Source organism: Silurus meridionalis, chromosome 17 (genome assembly GCF_014805685.1).
Source record: "Silurus meridionalis isolate SWU-2019-XX chromosome 17, ASM1480568v1, whole genome shotgun sequence".
In the NCBI taxonomy this organism is placed as follows: Eukaryota; Metazoa; Chordata; class Actinopteri; order Siluriformes; family Siluridae; genus Silurus; species Silurus meridionalis.
Window position 1 is genome coordinate 23,591,042 of NC_060900.1, and position 16,923 is coordinate 23,607,964.

At 42.8% G+C, this 16,923-nt stretch overlaps 1 protein-coding gene across 1 annotated transcript; it reads right to left on the reverse strand.

The window, feature by feature from the left end:
• Nucleotides 1–27: 27 nt before the first annotated feature.
• brpf3b (bromodomain and PHD finger containing, 3b) lies at nucleotides 28–14,794 on the reverse strand. The gene is given in 14 exon segments (XM_046871463.1): nucleotides 28–1,432; nucleotides 2,158–2,312; nucleotides 3,843–3,934; nucleotides 4,054–4,148; nucleotides 4,377–4,458; nucleotides 5,504–6,064; nucleotides 6,858–7,136; nucleotides 7,281–7,593; nucleotides 8,182–8,310; nucleotides 9,534–9,665; nucleotides 9,882–10,038; nucleotides 10,522–11,806; nucleotides 11,809–12,064; nucleotides 12,955–14,794. Coding segments are annotated over 13 exon segments (3,687 nt in total). The 5' UTR covers nucleotides 12,032–12,064; nucleotides 12,955–14,794; the 3' UTR covers nucleotides 28–1,248.
• Nucleotides 14,795–16,923: the final 2,129 nt, after the last annotated feature.

Genomic DNA, 16,923 nt, shown 5'->3' on the forward strand with positions numbered 1-16,923 from the left:
AAAACTTCAAATAAAACCATATGAGAATTAAGAGTTTCAATAGAACATTTATTTTCCCCCACGTGAGAAAATACTGTTTCAGACAGGATATTTGGCGAGTAGGTAAAATCTGCAGTTTATACAAGCGGCGTAAAACATCTTATAAACAGGTACAAGCTCAACAACGTTCTATAATAAATACAGGCTCTGTGCTTTGTGGTGCCAAAAAAAGTTTTTTTTTTCTTTTCTTTACTGTCTAACAGTTTGTGTACATCTTTCTTACAGCACAATTTTGAAAAGCTTAAAAATAACTAAAATCAAGGTCACAAAGCTCATCTTCTTTAAACCACATTTCAATAGATTACCTTAAATAAGCTTTAATTTCAATCCTTAACTGATATATAATTTAAGTCTCTCTCTTTCGCTCTCTCACTCGTTCTTTGTGTTCCATAAATAAATTACATTTCTATGTATCAAAAAAGTGTGAATATTTAACCAGTGGCAACCGGCTGCAAAATCAGACAAACTGCAAGTACGTTTTGTTTTTTTCTGGCAACTGAATGTACGCACACAGTCGAGGACAAGCAGGATACATGTTTGCAGCAAGCCAGTGATCTGATCGTTGTTTTATTTGTGTTCATTTTTTTTTTAAACAAATATGTACATCTCGAAATTTCTTCATACGTCCAGGACACGGCCGAACTCACACGCGAGATCCGAATTAAATTAGATTATCATGTGATAAAAAAAGTAGATATATACACGAGTGTCTTAATATACAAGAAGTGGTTTGTAAAAGGTTAAAAAGTAAAAAGCTATCGTAAGAAAAATGGCAGTGATTCATTCACATGGTCGCACGCGCTCGCCGGCTGATTCGTTCGCTCCCTTCGATTCAGCGGCTCGTTGTCAGAGAACAGATGACGTTAGATGTCTATATCCAGCCTTCATACGGTCCACGCTCAAAACCACAGGATTTAAAGTGACACTAGCATAAAAAAAAAAAAAAAAAAAATAAAAACACTCCGTTCTGCTCATTAAAAAATCTGTTCTCCAACCCATTCAGACCATAAGAGGAATAAGAGGAAATAAAAAAATAAAATAAAAGCATGGCTGCAACTCCTTGACACTGGAAAGAAATGCACTGAACTCCACCTCGCAGTTTCTCTACAAACTCAGCAGAGTGGTAGGATCTGGATGCAGCCGATTGTGCGTATGTAGTTTTGAGCTGTAGTGATGAGCTCGGGTAGTGATGCGCAGTGGGATTCCTCTCTACATGTAGCTGGAGGCGATGAAACCGTGGTCGCTGCGCACTCGGCTCAGGTGGATCATGGCTCGGTCGTATGCCACCTGCACCGATTTGCGAATGCTCGTCTTTCGACCCTCCATCAGACGCAGTTTGTCCGTCGTGTCGTCTACCCCCAGCGGCAGAAGCTTCTCCCGAGGGAGCCACTGCCTGCAACGACAACAAAACAGACGATGGGCTTTTCCACAAAACCATGCAGTCGACAACAAATGTTTATTTTAGAAAATATGGGATTCATTTTGGTACACGAGATCCGAATGATCTCTCCCGAATTAAATGCACTATACAGACAAAAGTATTGGGATGAACGCTATGAACGCTGACCATGAGTTAGTTACATGGGTTAGATACATAGTGGAAGATCTCCTGCTATGGAGCTCCGACCCTCAACCCTATTGAACACATTTGAGATGAATGTAAACTGCACTCCAGGCCTCCTCACCTCACCTACATCACTACCTGAGTTGACCTAAAGCTTTTTTTTTGGCTGAATGAGCACAAATGTCCACAAACACACTCCAAAATGTAGTGGAACATCTTCCCAGAAGAGTGGAGGAAATCTTAAGAGCAAATGCGATGCTCAAAATGCACATACCGTACTTATGACCTGGTGTCCGCAAACTTTTGGCAATGTAGTGCATGTTGTGATAAAGTGCATTACAACTTCAGGGATGCCATACAATCACACACAACAGGCTGTTTTTCCACTTTTGGGAATATTATAGTATAGATTTATTGAAATAAATAAATAATTGAAACTTTTTTTCTAATTCGAAATATATGAATCCTTGCTATTGAAATCTATGTAGGAAAATAGTGCTATTGTTTCGGCTAGACGAATTTCTGCTACATTTATGGTTTACATTTATTCATACCAGGTGCGCTTGTTGTCAAAGAAGAGGACGAGGAAGAGTTTCTCTCCAGCCTCTTCCTGTCTCTGCTCTCCGAGCCGCAGCACATCTGCAGGTGGCACAGGAATGGGCACGCCATTATGCAACACACCCTCCTCCGGCATGTCTGGATCTATGATCTACCCGGGGAGAAAGGGAACATTTAGTCACATGTATGACAAACACCACTGTCCTAATAACTACAAATAAATCAATTAATGAATTCATTCATTCAATTAAACACACCATTTGGGTCCCAACACCTAGAAGCATGTTTCTAAGAATCAAATGTTGCCATTTGTCACTAGATTTTACTGTAACACACATTTGCCAGATTTTTACTGAAGGTTACCACTGGTGCAAGCTTGTTGAAGTGTAGTGGAATAGATGTCAACACCAGACTGCTTTTTCCATCCCACTCGCCAACACTCCTGATGGAATTCTGACCGATCCGGCCCACTAAGGCTATGATTTTCATTTATACTCCTATCCTATATTTTCCTATGGGTTTCAGTTTATTTTATTATATTGCTGCCGCTACAGATGATGGCTCTACATCTTCATCTGGCTTCTCCCATTAGGGGTCGCCTATTAGGGATCATCCATCTCCATACCCCCCTGTCCTCTACATCTGCCTCTTACACACCAACTACCTGCATGTCTTCCCTCACCACATTCATTAACCTCCTCCTTGGTCTTCCTCTTTCCCACCTTCCTGGCAGCTCCATCCTCAGCATTCTCCTACTGATATACCCCGTGTCCCTCCTCTGCACATGTCCAAACTATCTCAATCTCGCCTCCCTCACCTTTTCTCCAAAACGTCCTACATGCGCTGTCCCTCTAATAAACTCATTTCCAATCCTGTCCATCCTCATCACTCCCAACAAAAACCTCAAAATCTTCAGCTCTGCTACCTCCTGCTCCACCTCCTGTCTTTTACTCAATGCCACTGTCTCTAATCCATACAACATCTCAGGTCTCACCACAGTCCTATAAACTTTCCCTTTCACTCTCACAGATACTCTTCTATCACAAATCACTCCTGCTATCACTCTTCTCCACACACTCCACCCTGCCTGCACTCCTTTTCTTCACTTCTCTAACACACTCTCCATTACTTTGCACTGTTGATCCCAGGTACTTAAAAATAATAAATGGAATCATGAGTCCACTTGATTGGTTATCAAGGAAATTGCACACAGATTATTGATGACGCTGAAATGTGTATTTGTAAAACTATAATTTTTTCAAACACAAACAATTATAAGAAGGATTTGTACTTGCTCATACATCTGTTTTTGGATTTCTGTAAAGCTGCTTTGTGTAAAAAAAAAAATAATAAAATAAATAAATAAATAAATAAATGTATATACACATTTAAAAAAAATGTAAATAAAAAACTACTCTGACCCTGACTATAAATGATGTGGCTACTGAAGATGAACAAATAAATGAATTTGAATAAGTACAAATGCAGCCACCAAATATCCAGCACACCCCCATAAAAAAGAACATGGACTTATAGGTCCCACAAGCTTCACATCTGACTTCTATATGATCAGAGCATTCCTACACCCACGGCTCTTCCCACAGGATCCCAGGGCTCTACTTGCACATCTACAGTGGAGTAAATCTGACTAAAGTAGCAGAGCACCAGGAACATCTCTCACCAGAGCAGGGTAGGACGGATATCCTCTGCACTTGGCCCACACGAGATCCAGAGGCTCGGGTTCTGAATCACTTTCTATAGACAACATATCCACTGAGAAAGAGAAAATCGCAGACACAAAGGTTACTACAATACATTCTGTTTACGATTTATGTTTGTAGAATATGTAGCTTGTTATTTCAGGTTGATTTCAGTAGTAGAAGTTATCCTACCTGGTCCAGTGTAATCCGAATCTCCGTTAACGGTCTCTAGGAATGGTACTTTAGACAGTGCAGGTTTTCCGCGACTTTTTTTTGGTGGTAATGTACTAAAAAACAGAAAGGCAGTCAATAAATCAGTAAAGAACAAGCTAATACGGTTGCTAAAATGTGAGGGGCGTACTCACTTTTGTGAGATACTGTACATAAGTTGTTATAATAAACACATCAAAAGAACAGCACTGACAGATGTGTGTATTTAAAAACTCTCAGTAGGACGTGACGTATAAATGCTGCTTTATTATGTCTAGAAGGACTGTAGCACAGCAGACGCTTACATTTCCTTTTTGAGAATGGGCGAGGAGCTGCTGTCGGAGTCTGAACCGCCGTCTTTGTGCTTTTTGAATCCGTTTGTGAGAGCTGCGAATGCAAAAATGAATTTAGAAATGAGTACGTCCCGAAGAGAGAGAAGCAACCGCCAAAACCACAGACCCTTCTTACATTATGACTAAAATATCCAGACTGTGTAACTGACAGAAAACCAAACCACATACAGTTCAGTTTTTACTTTTTTACATAAGAAAATAATGTATTTATCTACAATTACATGATTAAATTAAATGTTCTATGTGTTTAATACACACACACACACACACACACACACACAAAAGCTTGTAATCCGTAAATTAAAAAAGTCCAGACATGGTCTACCCTACCGAGAGGTCAAAGAATAGTGATCAGTATGGGGTAATAATTGAACAAATCACAGTACATATTTGAGGAAAACAGAGCAATTGACACTACCGCAGTCTATAAACTATACAGTAAATACGTACGTGGTAGCGAGTGTGTGGACGAGCGCCAGGTTTGCAATATTTTTACAATTTTATCGCATCGCTATAGTCATATAGACCATCGAAAAAATTTAAGGTTCAACTTAATTGGGGACCAGACAACCAGAATTGGGGTTGTCGCCATGGCTTGCTCATCAGGGACAAATTCACACCATTCACCTTAACTGTTGATTTGTGTAAAGCTGCTTTGAGACAATGTCTGTTGTGAAAAGCGCTATACAAATAAACTTGACTTGACTTGACATGCATACATATACACACTATCTTTACTCATTCTCTGGAACTATAGGAATAATAAACTCATTTAAATGTCTAATGCCTAATTTATTGACTTTTTCTTGAGGAGACATTTATTCAACACTTTGCAACATCAAATGTCGTTTAGTCTCTACATATAAACTATACACAATTCAATACGTTAGTGTTTCCAATGGCTTCTCTTAAAGCTCTTATATTTGTTCTATTTCTTTTGGCCTTGAAAGGTAATTAGAAGCCAAAAGAAATACGGATATTTTCCACCTTAATCTGCAGTACTGTGACAGAATCATTGAGTCATTCCACAGTTTCTCATCACTGTACAAATTAGTCATGACAAAAGTTAGCGGTTATACCGGTTTCTATCGAGCGAGGTGGGGTCTTCTCCCGTTGCTCCTCGGGACTGGCGCTGTGGCTGCAAGCTCTCTGATTGGCTGGGGTGAGAACGGGTGGAACCGTTGAGTCTGTGGTTAGAGGGGTAAAAGTGGTTGTGATCGGAGGGGGAGGGGGGCGCTGCGGGGTTCTACTCTCGCCGTTCTGTAGCGGATTGTCTTTGTCACGATGTAGCTTGACGCCGTTTTTCGCTTTTCTGAATAGGATAGAAGTGCGCCGACCCACTCCTCCTGAAACAGGCCGTGTCGGAGATTCAGTGTTTGAGATACCATTGAGCAGCTTCCCCTCGCTGGGCGACAATACGGGTGGGGTCTCTCGTACCCTTGAGTTTTGAGAGGCCGCGATGACCTCTGTATCTGCGTCTAGACTCCCAGTGCTTGGTTTGAGGGGTTCAGGTGGGGACATGTTTTTAGGGTCAGTCATTGGCCGGAGGGTGGGGGGATCCAGTGGGGTCTCTCCGGGAGGGGGAGATAAGGCCAGACCAGAGAGCTCCAGGGTGGGAGGGGGTGTGGATTTACAATCATCTGAAAATGAAAACAGAGTTAGATTAGATTAGTTGTGGATGTTGGATACAATGATAACAGTACAATCATTATGAAGCTTCTGAGATGAACTGGTCGAAATAAATACATGACACTTGCTGACAAATTCATGGATGCTGATGAACTCTAGTAAAATTGTCCCTTTAAACTTCCACTTGAGTAAAAGTACAAAAGTATTTGCCTTCAAATGTACTATTCAAAAGTATGCAAATTACTGATTTATTACGGCTCTAATGTTCCTCTCATCATTTTTATCACAGGACACTTTGCTTAATCAACTCCGTTTATGTGAAAAGACTAATGTGACCTTCAGCACACAAATCTATTAATTGAATGATATTGAAAAAAAAGTTTCAACTACTAGAAAATCGCACAAATGAGATCATTAGGGTTGTAGCGAGTTTGAGTCCGGAGTTTCTTCCATCATTTATTCCTCTCCAAATGTTCTGCTTGATGTTGGACTGATGCTGAACTGTATGATCAGTAGACGCCAACAAGCGCCGATCAAAACAAGCTCAGAAACGAACACGTGCTCGACCCTGATTGGTCGCTTGCTGCGTTTGACCAGTTAGGTTTTTATCCGATTAGAAATAAAATAAAATTTGCAAAATGTAGCTGAGTAAAAAATACGATTTTTGACACTGAAATGTAGTTAAAATGAAGTCAAAGTCTCTCCAAATGGAAATACTTCATTAAATATTCAGTACAGATCTGAGAAATAGCTACTTAACCGACGTGGGACAGACTTATGCTGGATTTTAAACACTTGTATAACCTTTGTCTGAGGATGAAGACAGATTGTTCTCGGTGTCCATCTCTTTGTCCTCGTCGTCTTCGTCCTCATCCTGCTCGTCCTCTTTGGCGTCCCCGTTAGAGAGGTGAGAGTTCCGGCGGTAGCGGACGTTGTTGATCTCTTTGCGCAGCAGCCGAATGCGCCGTGTGCGGGCTCCGCTTGAGCGCATTGCCGTCACCACGTCCAGCTTATCTAGCAGCTCCTTCAGCTGGTCCTCCACCGTCATGTGCAGCCGGTTCTCTGGGTCTAGCAGGGTGTCCACTGCATGATATACATGGAAGTAAAAACTCGAACTGCGAAATTCTTTAGGCAAATCTGAAACCTGCGTAAATTCTCCTGTAGCATGATTGCATTTAAAATAAGACACGTCATCTAATCTAACATGAAGCTCAAGTTTGGACTCACCGTCCTCCAGGGTGCAGCGATAGTAGTCATTTTTGTGTGGCGACTCGGGAAGGTGCATGCCCGTGTGAGGGTCCAGCCCTGTGTTGTGACTCTGCCTCTGTGTGTGGCGCAGGATCGCGCCCCCTAACTCCCGCAGACGCACTGCCGCTTTGTAAAACACAGTGTCCTTAGCGTTATAGAGCAGGCAGTTGGAGATCATGAGGTTGAAGTCGACCTCCAGGTCGGAAAGAGTGCGGTACTGGTGAGCCTCCAGTTTGGACCTCATGGTGGAGAAGTCCATGGGCTGAGAGACAAACTCCAGGTAATCTGGTACCTAAGAAACAGAGAATAACTTTTTTTTTTTTTTTTTATCTCCCAGCAGAGAAAAAGGTCAAAGATCTCATCAAGAGCAAAACAATAAATTACACTATATGGACAAAAGTATTGGGACACCAGACTTTTCCAGTCATACGTAGTTCTTTCCCAAACTGTTATCGCAAACGCTGAAGGCACACAATTGTGCAGTGTGTCCCCATGCCTCCTCACCTCACCTACAACCGCACCTGACTTTACAAACACCACTGAGCACAAATGTTCACTAGCACACTCCAACATCTAGTGGAAAAAGAGTGGAAGGAATTATTGGAGCAAATTCAGACTAAATGTGGAACGCGATGCTCAGAAAGCACATACCATACTTATGACCAGGTGTCCGTAAACTTTTGGCAATATAGTGTATCTGTGACGTATGATGCATTTGTGACTAAGTTGCAGAGACATGAAGAAAGATTTCATTATTGAGATGAACCATACAGAAATCCTTTTGCTTTTCCTGACAATGCAAAAAAACAGAGTTTCCCTTGACTTCCACCACTCAGATCATCACCCTTCATCTCAAAAGGTGACGATTCTCAGCCCGTACCTCTTTAAGGTTCACCGGCTGTGCAAAGATATGTGCTACGTCTTTCTCCTGCAGCTGGTCCAGGGTGGAGCGCTGCAGCATGAGAGCAGGAGTCAGCTGCATCTCCATCACAGCCTGGTGCAGCTTCACCTGCAGGACACAGCGTGAGACACAATTAATTTAATGTTTCTCTCTCGAAGCCCAAAGAGCACAAATAGTGTGTAAAGAAGTGTAAAGAAGAAGAAAAGAGGGAAAAAAAATTGGGTGTAAAACGCAAAGTATGAAAATATTTCATTTTTAACTTTAGTCAGTCAGTGGTGGCACAGATACTTGTTTAGATCTTCGTCTGTTGCACTCTCATAAGCAGAGCATGAGCTCATTCATTCTGTTTACCTTTTTGTTGAAACTAAACCAAACCACGGTGCTGATAATTTCCTGAAACGTTTAGATGAGGCTGATAAACATTCTGTAACTGAGAACGCTATAAATAGACTCGAGCGTCATTTGGTTAATATACTGAGAACTTATTTTAGCAGCAGTGCCAGTCAAGAGTAGTGTGTTATGATGTTATAGTATAAGAGAAATAAAAAAACACCACGGACTGAATGTTGAGAACCACCGAAAGCAAAAAAATAACCATCTAATAATAAAGTACTGTATTTTCCGGACTATAAGCCGCTACTTTTTTCCCCACACTTTGAACCCTGCGTCTTAAACAACGAAGCGGCTAATATGTGGATTTTTCCGGTTTCACAAACTTCAAGCCAAAAAACTGAGCCCCATAACATTAGACCAATGAAATTGCCGAACAGGTTCAGGTGAACCAATGAAACTCTTTATATTAAATCAGATGCGCTCCCACTGAATCGGGCCGCACCACATCATAAATATGGATGATGTTCCTCTGGCGTTTGACCTGCCGCTCACTCAGACTGTCTACAGGAAATGCAAATCATTCGTCACTCTGAAAACAAACGGGCATGAAAACACACACTTCACCTGTGTTCTGAGCTGCACGGCATCGCGAGAAAAGATTCACCGATGGTGATTTTTAAACGCACGACGATGCCAAAAGAAAAACTCCAGAGAGAAATTGTTGTGAAAGGAAGGAGGAAGACAGTGAACAATGACTTTCTTGGTAGGCTACTGTTTAGATACAAGCCGTGTAACAGGCACTGTCTTTCATTAAAGCCTGTGTAAAGTTTATTAGTTTCAATGTAGGAACCTGCGGCGTATTTATGTTCAAAATAAAAATCTTTGTTAAATTCAGAGGGTCCGGCTTATATTTGGGTGCGCTTAATAGTCCAGAAATTACGGTAATCCTTGTTTTTTTTTTTTTTTTTTTTTTTTTGGGAGGAAAAACCTGATATTACCTGCTCCCTCTTTAGCTTCTCTCTCTTGCGGATGAGCTCCACCAGGAGACGTGCTCTCTCCAAATCGTGGCGGAGCTTCTGCCAGTATTTCAGCTCTTCTCGCACGGCGCTGACCTTCTCGTCCGGTTCGGTCTGTGCATGCATACACACAAAAAAGCCAGAAAATATGAGATGGGGCGAGACACAGACGACACATTATGACTCAGATAACATGTATGCGAAGCTGTTCTTTATCTAACCAACACTCCTGGATTGTTTCGTCTGTAGCCCCGGTAAGTTCCTACACGAAAAACTCTAACAAGCATGGCATGGAAACACGCATATTCAAATCCTGTGGTGAAAACCCACCTGATCCGTGCTCCTCTGGGCCTGCAGATGCGAGTGTAACCGGCGAATCAGAGGCACTCCGTTGCGTGACTGGCGCTTCAGTAACCAATAATTGTGCAACCGCTGCATAAAATAATTCTTTTTTTGAATAATGATACCTTTAAAAACTTTGTTTAACCTGTGGAAGACAATATAGAAATAGATCAGTGGCAATAAATGCACGATTATTTATGCAAGATACTTAGGAGGTCTTGCAGATACTAAGGAAAGATGATTAAATTAATGTTAAATGGCAAAATATAAGTAAATTATAATAAAAATTTTAAACATCCAGTCATAAATACATCAGTGAGGGTGGTTAACTTGTTTATCGATAATGGTAATTAGACGATATTTTGCCGGGTATGTTGTTGTGCTGGTACCTCAAGAACTGCTGACTCGGCAAATAATAATAATATAAATATAATAGAAATTATATATTAATATATTTTAATAGCTGAATTTGAGAGAAAAAAAAAAGTTTCGTGTGATATTGAATTTAAAAATCGCAATTGGATCAGTTGCATCACTACTGACAGAATCTAAAATATCTCAGTGAAGTGCATTGTGAGACATCTTATTAAACCGACATCTCTGTGTGTGAGGATGTGCGTTTGCTCACCTGTGTGGGGGAATCTGAGGCACGGTGACCAGCGGCGTCGAAGCTTTTTTGGACGTTACTTCTGGACTTTTCTTCCCCTTCTTCTTTTTCTTATTGACCTCTTTCTTATGGCTCCGCGGCGACTTGATCAGCGGCGGACTCTGCGCGTAGGCACTCATTCCTCGACTGGCCCGGCAGCCCAGCACTCTGCCGCCGTTCTCTTCGTCATCGGACCCCTCCTTGTCAGGGGGTGAGTGAGCCTCGCAGAACGCCGTCTTCTTCACCGAGAACATCGTACCATTGGCCGTGGTCTCTCGTACCGGCTCGATTTTCATGAAAAGTCCAGCCCTCTGGGCACAAGTGACATGGAACGCCGTGTAGCAGTTGGCTCTGTGGCACTGGATCGAGGCGCCACGGCCCTTCTGCTTGCACAGGTAGCAGGTCAGCCTCCAGCGAGCTGCCGGGATATTGTTCACACCCTCGATGGGCTCGAGAAACACAGTGTTCGCGAAACACACTTCTGGAATCCAGATGGCACACACCACATGTGCCCAGCGTCCGTCGCTTGTCTGCTTGAATGCGCCGCCTCTGCTCGGGCACAGCGCACAGTCCACGGGTCGCGAGGGAGACTGAAGGCAACGGCGGCAGAGCCAGGGCCCCTCTGGGACGTATGGCACACCGTAGCACTCCTGGTGCACTGCCAGATTGCAGACGTCGCAGAACAGGATCACGTTGCTGTTGAGGCACTCGTCATCCAGGCACACGCAGCAGAATGCGTCCTCGTCCACGGCGCTCTGAGGGATTCTCGACTCCAGGAATGACTCCTTCTCTAGCCGGTCCATCAGGAGCTCAAAAGTGTCCGCCGCTACAGCCGTCTGGCCTTCCGATGCCCGTTTCTCATTCAGCACCTCCAGCCAGGCTGCATCCTCCTCGTCCATGTCGTACTCCGCCTCGGCCTCCAGCTCCTCCGGAGACTTCTCGATGTAACGATAATACGCCGTGGGCAGCGGTGGAGCTTTGATAGGCTCGAACGTTTCCAGAACCCTGAACGTGGGTTCAGGTAAAGCTGAGCAGTTGTTACTGTGGTGCTGGGTTGAGTTCTGCTGCGCGTGATGCTGCCTGTGCGCGTTCTGAGACGAAGAAGATGCATTTTTCGAGTCCTTCTTCCTGCCCTTCTGGTTTGCAGACCTGCGACTTGGACTGCTCACAATGGCTGCAGAGGTCTGCTCGCTGTTTTCTTTGTTGCTGTTGCACTCAGCCATGTCCTGCGCCATCATTTCATCCTCCGTGATTATGGCCAAGGGTTGAAGATGCTGATGCGGTGCAGCCGTCCATCAAGGTCCACCTCCACCATTTTCTGGGCCTGGGCGTAGGTCAGGGTCTCTCGTGTCGGGGAGACTTTAAAACTATACGGCGAGGATGAGCGCGGCTGTCCGGCCCCCCGAGCGCCACTATTCCGAGGTGTAGCAGCATCGCTTTTCCTGGCGCCCAAGCCCCCGGGGAGGCCCCCTCTCCGGCGTGGCTTTCTCATGGACACCTTTACGCAGCCACGCTGAGCCTGAACCTACACAGAAACAACACGTTGTTATTGCTGTTCGCTCTCAATAGAGGCAAAGAACAAAAATCTCGTTTTCTTTAATAAAATATCAAAGCTTTCGGTTAGGAATAGATACTGATTCTGGCTGATGATACTGTACGTGTTCGGTGCAACATTAGTTTGGTGACTGCAACGTTTGCGCTTTCATAAAGTAATATACAGCAAATCCAATCAAATACGGCATGCACGTAAATGCACATCAATCCATCATTTCGTTCAGTATGTCCCTTCTGCTGGAGTTTCAGCTATTAAACTGATATCATGCAACTTTCATAATTGTTCTGCATGAAGTTTTCTGATGTGGTTTATGTGTCTGTTTTATGTTTAGTCCTGGAATGAGTCTGTAGGATATTTTACCAAGTGAAGCTCCTGTGTGTGTGTGTGTGTGTGTGTGTGTGTGTGTGTGTGTGTGTGTGTGTGTGTGTGGGAGGGAATAAACGGGACGTGTTTGTTTACACTTATGAAGTCACGTGCCTTTAAACGCAAGACGCGCGCGCTGCTCGTTACCGGAAGTGGGGACAAATCCAAGACAGGATTTAAAGACATTTTGAACTTTTGTTACACGTGTAATTTTCAGGTAATTACAAGTGCAATACCTCAATTAAAATGCTTCCTAATGAAAATAAACTACTACTCATGACTGATCGTATGGAAAACATTTCCCAACTTGGACAGCTCCAAAACTTTTGTTATTGTTATTGTTACTGTCTATGCACAAACCGATAAAGAACAATTTTTGGGTAATAACATAAAATAGGCACTGAATGAGTTCCTTGGCTAGTTAAGAGAACCAAATAAAAAACTATCCTGAACCCAAACCTGAGACTGTATAGAGGAAATAAGGAGCATGAACATACCGTGAAGGTTACACACTGATAGATAAGGCAAGACGGTCGATGATCACATCTGTGGATGTTTATAAAATGGCTAAATGCAAAGTAAAAATGAGTTATAAAAGGAGAACTCAGCGGGCCGCAGGACACTTATAGGCGACTGTGTTTTTATTTTTGCCGTCTCTCGGGGGGGCGGGACTTTGATATTACGCTCAAGGCCTCCGGCACTTCGGCGTTAAATCGGTGAACATGGCCTTCGTTTCAGGATACATTTTTGTATAAAGTCGTCCGGTTCGTTCTGTAGTCGCCTCTAAATCCGAAATTATGCACAGGAAGGCAAAAAGTTGCGGGCGGATAGAAAAAAAAGTTGCTGAGAAATGTATCACTCGAGTCAGAAAAAGTCAGGAGTCGTCGCCAAAACTAGCAAGTTTCCCACAAGCGTTGAAACAGCCAATCAGCGTGTTCGGTACGCACGTCGCGTTCGTGACGGACCAATCAGGAGCCGCGCGGGGGTAGTCACGTTAGGTTGCGCGGGCTCATTTCCAGAACGAAATGTCAGCCATGTTAGCGGTCTGGAGCAGAAGTTCGGCTGGAAGTACGCGGTGACGGACAGGCGCGCAAACGCTACGAGTTGATTCGTGGCACAGCGTATCGAAATGGACGGCGTGTCAAAAGCGTACACGGTGCCTGAGGGCATTATTATTTTTTCCCTCCCAGCGATAAAAACCGGGACGAAACTCCCCTATCAGTCCGCCTGTAAACCCTTTATCCACTCGAATGTGCTGAGAAAAATCCGACATTGACGATCCATTTTCGGCACACGTTCACTAAATACGTCTTAAACACACCTCAAAAACAAACAAATCATTTAAATTACCTTGTCTTTAAACCAGAAAAGGATTGAGCTTTCTTTTGTTTTTGCCCGCTACCTACTAGCAGCTGTGTTTTTTCCTCCGGAGAAAAAAAAAACGCCGGTAAAAAATATCGCCGATAAAAAAAAAATAAAACCTCCCCTCATGGGGACATTATACAGGTGGAAATGTTTCCCCGGGGCTCATAAAAAGACACGGATATTCCTTTAACACGAACAGAACAAGTCCCAGGTCAAATCTAGACATTTCCCAGTGTAGTTGTCTCGGAGGCGCTAGGCTACGCTGGCTATTTTCAGCCACATGCTAAGCTAGTAAAGCTAGCTAGCTGATACACAGGGAGACAGCGGGGCTTTCAGTCAAGATAGCAAGAACACGCCCCTCGACCGAAAGCAGGCCATTTACACCGTCCGCTTCACCTATTAATCATGGTGGAGGATATTTATTTCATGTCTGAACCTGGAATGAACATTGGTTCTAGCCGAGAACTCGCACCGAAGCCTTGCACTAGTCGCCATGGTTCATGGGGAAAGGTAGCAGTGCATGCTAACTTCCACTGCACCCAATGGTTTTAGCCAGTTAGCCCCTGAGGCGCTGCGTGCCTCAGAGTTCAAATTCGATATTATTAAAAATTATTTCAGTAAACACCCAAAAACATTAAAACAACACACAATGATCACAATTGCCATGGCTAATGGGTGCCTTTTTTCTCCTCCCTTCTCCACTGAGAATCACTATGACACTTCTTTGACTTCTTTCTGAAATTATGTGCGATTATTATATGATAATGAATGAAAAAGTCTCCAAACTTGTCAAACTAAATTTATTCATATTAAGTCTGCATTGGTCAGTGATGTGCTGGATTTAAAGTTTATCCTAGAAACAGAGGAGACAGAATTACAGCTTGGATGGGACCTGCCATGTCTGGATATCATTCACACTCATTCATACACTCATTAAGTCAAGTCAAGTTTATTTCTATAGTGGTTTTCACAACAGACATGGTCTCAAAGCAGCTTTACAGAAATCAGCAGGTAAGATGAATTGTGTGCATTTATCCCTGATGAGCAGCCATCTCGACTGTGGCAAGGAAAAACTCTCTTAGATGTTATGAGGAAGAAACCTTGAGAGGAACCATTAACATCTAGTAAAGTCAGAAAGCAGTAGGTTAAGATGTCGGACTGGTGATCCGAAAGTAGTGAGTTCAAATCCCACCACGCTAAAGCTGCCACTGTGGGGCCCTTGAGCAAGGCCCTTAATCTTCAACTGCTCTGTTGTATGAGTGAGATGTTTGTAAGTCCCTCTGGATAAGAGCTGTCTGCTGTGACCTTTATGACCACCTGCCTAATATTGTGTTGGTCCCCCTTTTGCTGCCAAAACAGTTCCGACCCCGTCAAGCATCAACAGCATTCACTTCTTCAGCAATCTGTTGGATCGAACCACAATGACCAGCCTTCGCTTCCCACGTGCATCAATGAGCCTGTCGCCGGTTGACCACTGTTTCTTTCTTGGACCACTTGACTGGACTCAATTTGCATACGGATATCTTGACTTGATATGTAGCTCTATGTTGTGTGATGTCGCTCAATGTTGTTTCATGTAGCGGCACGGTTTCTGGAGGAACGTTGTCTAATTATACTGTGTACTGCGTCAGCTGTATATGGTTCAAATGTCAATAAAAGCTTATCGACATGACCACTTTTGATAGATACTGACCACTGGAGACTGAGGACACCCCACAAGAGCTACAGTTTTGGAGATGCTCTGACCCAGTCGTCTAGAGATCGCAATCTGGCCCTTGTCAACTCGCACAAATGCTTTCGCTTGCCCAATTTTCCTGCTTTTAACACATCAACTTTGAGGACCAGATGTTCGCTTGCTGCATAATATATTTCACCCACTAACAGGTGCCATGATGAAGAGATAATCAGTGTTATTCACATAATGTTATGCCTGAGTGGTGTACATCCGAAGGCAAATTAGTGTTTCTCAGAACATTCCTCCATTATGCAAGCTGCAAAAATAATCAAAGTGTTTATTCATTCATTGTCAGTTATCTCTATATCCTGGTCTGAACATTTTCATACATTAGCACAGCCAATTCTAGTTCTTTTTTTTTTTTTTTTTAAAGGTAGAGCATGCATACCTACAGAAAGTAACCGGTGCTCAGGATCAAACCCTGGAAGTGTGATGAGGCAGTGCTACATGCTGGACCATTGTCACTCTTAAGTCAACATGAAGGTGTTAGATCTAGACTGGTTTATATCAGACGTTCCTTCATTATAACATGTAACAAACTAATAAAGTAGGTAGATATTTTATTGGTAAAATAATTTATTGTGACGTCTGTTTAATCTGGTAATTGCATAAATCTGATGAATATATATATATTTTTACCTTATATGGTTTATTTCCTTAATTAAACCTATTGGAATCTTTCTCAGAGTAGATCAGTTGTAAAATAGATTTACGTTTTCCCCTTTCACTCAAACTCTATTGGGGATAAAAACTTTTTCACGCATGTAGGACATGTATACACCCGTTTAGGAGGAGGATCTCTTGCATACTATTCAGTCGCCAATTAGGTGGCAGCAGTGCAGTGCATAAAAACATACAGAAACAAGTCAAGAGCTTCAGTGAAGATCCACATTGAGTATCAGAACCGGTAGAAATTGTGATCTTAGTGACTCTGTGCATTTTTATTGAGTTTATGGTGGTAACATGATGAAACAAAACAAAGAAAAGTTTTCAGTGCAGATGTAAATACCTTATTGACGAAAGAGGTAAGACAACAGTGACTGGAGCTGACAGGAAGGCTGTGTTCAACTCAACCACATTTTCAACCATACTGAAAAAAAGCTGTATAGAATGACAGAACACTGAACTTGGAATTAAAATTTAGAAAGCAATTCTGCTCCTGTCAGCCATGAACAGGAATTTAAGGTAACCAAAGGTGGTGGACTGCACAGTAATTCATCCTTAAATAATCAGTTTTGAACTTTTGCCCAGAGTAGCCTTAAATTCCCATTCTTGGCTTAACAAAATCTATTATGCATTCTTACATGCCTTTCTGCTCATAACGAGTGATTACTTGAGTAAGCGTAGCCTAGATCATTAATTAAAG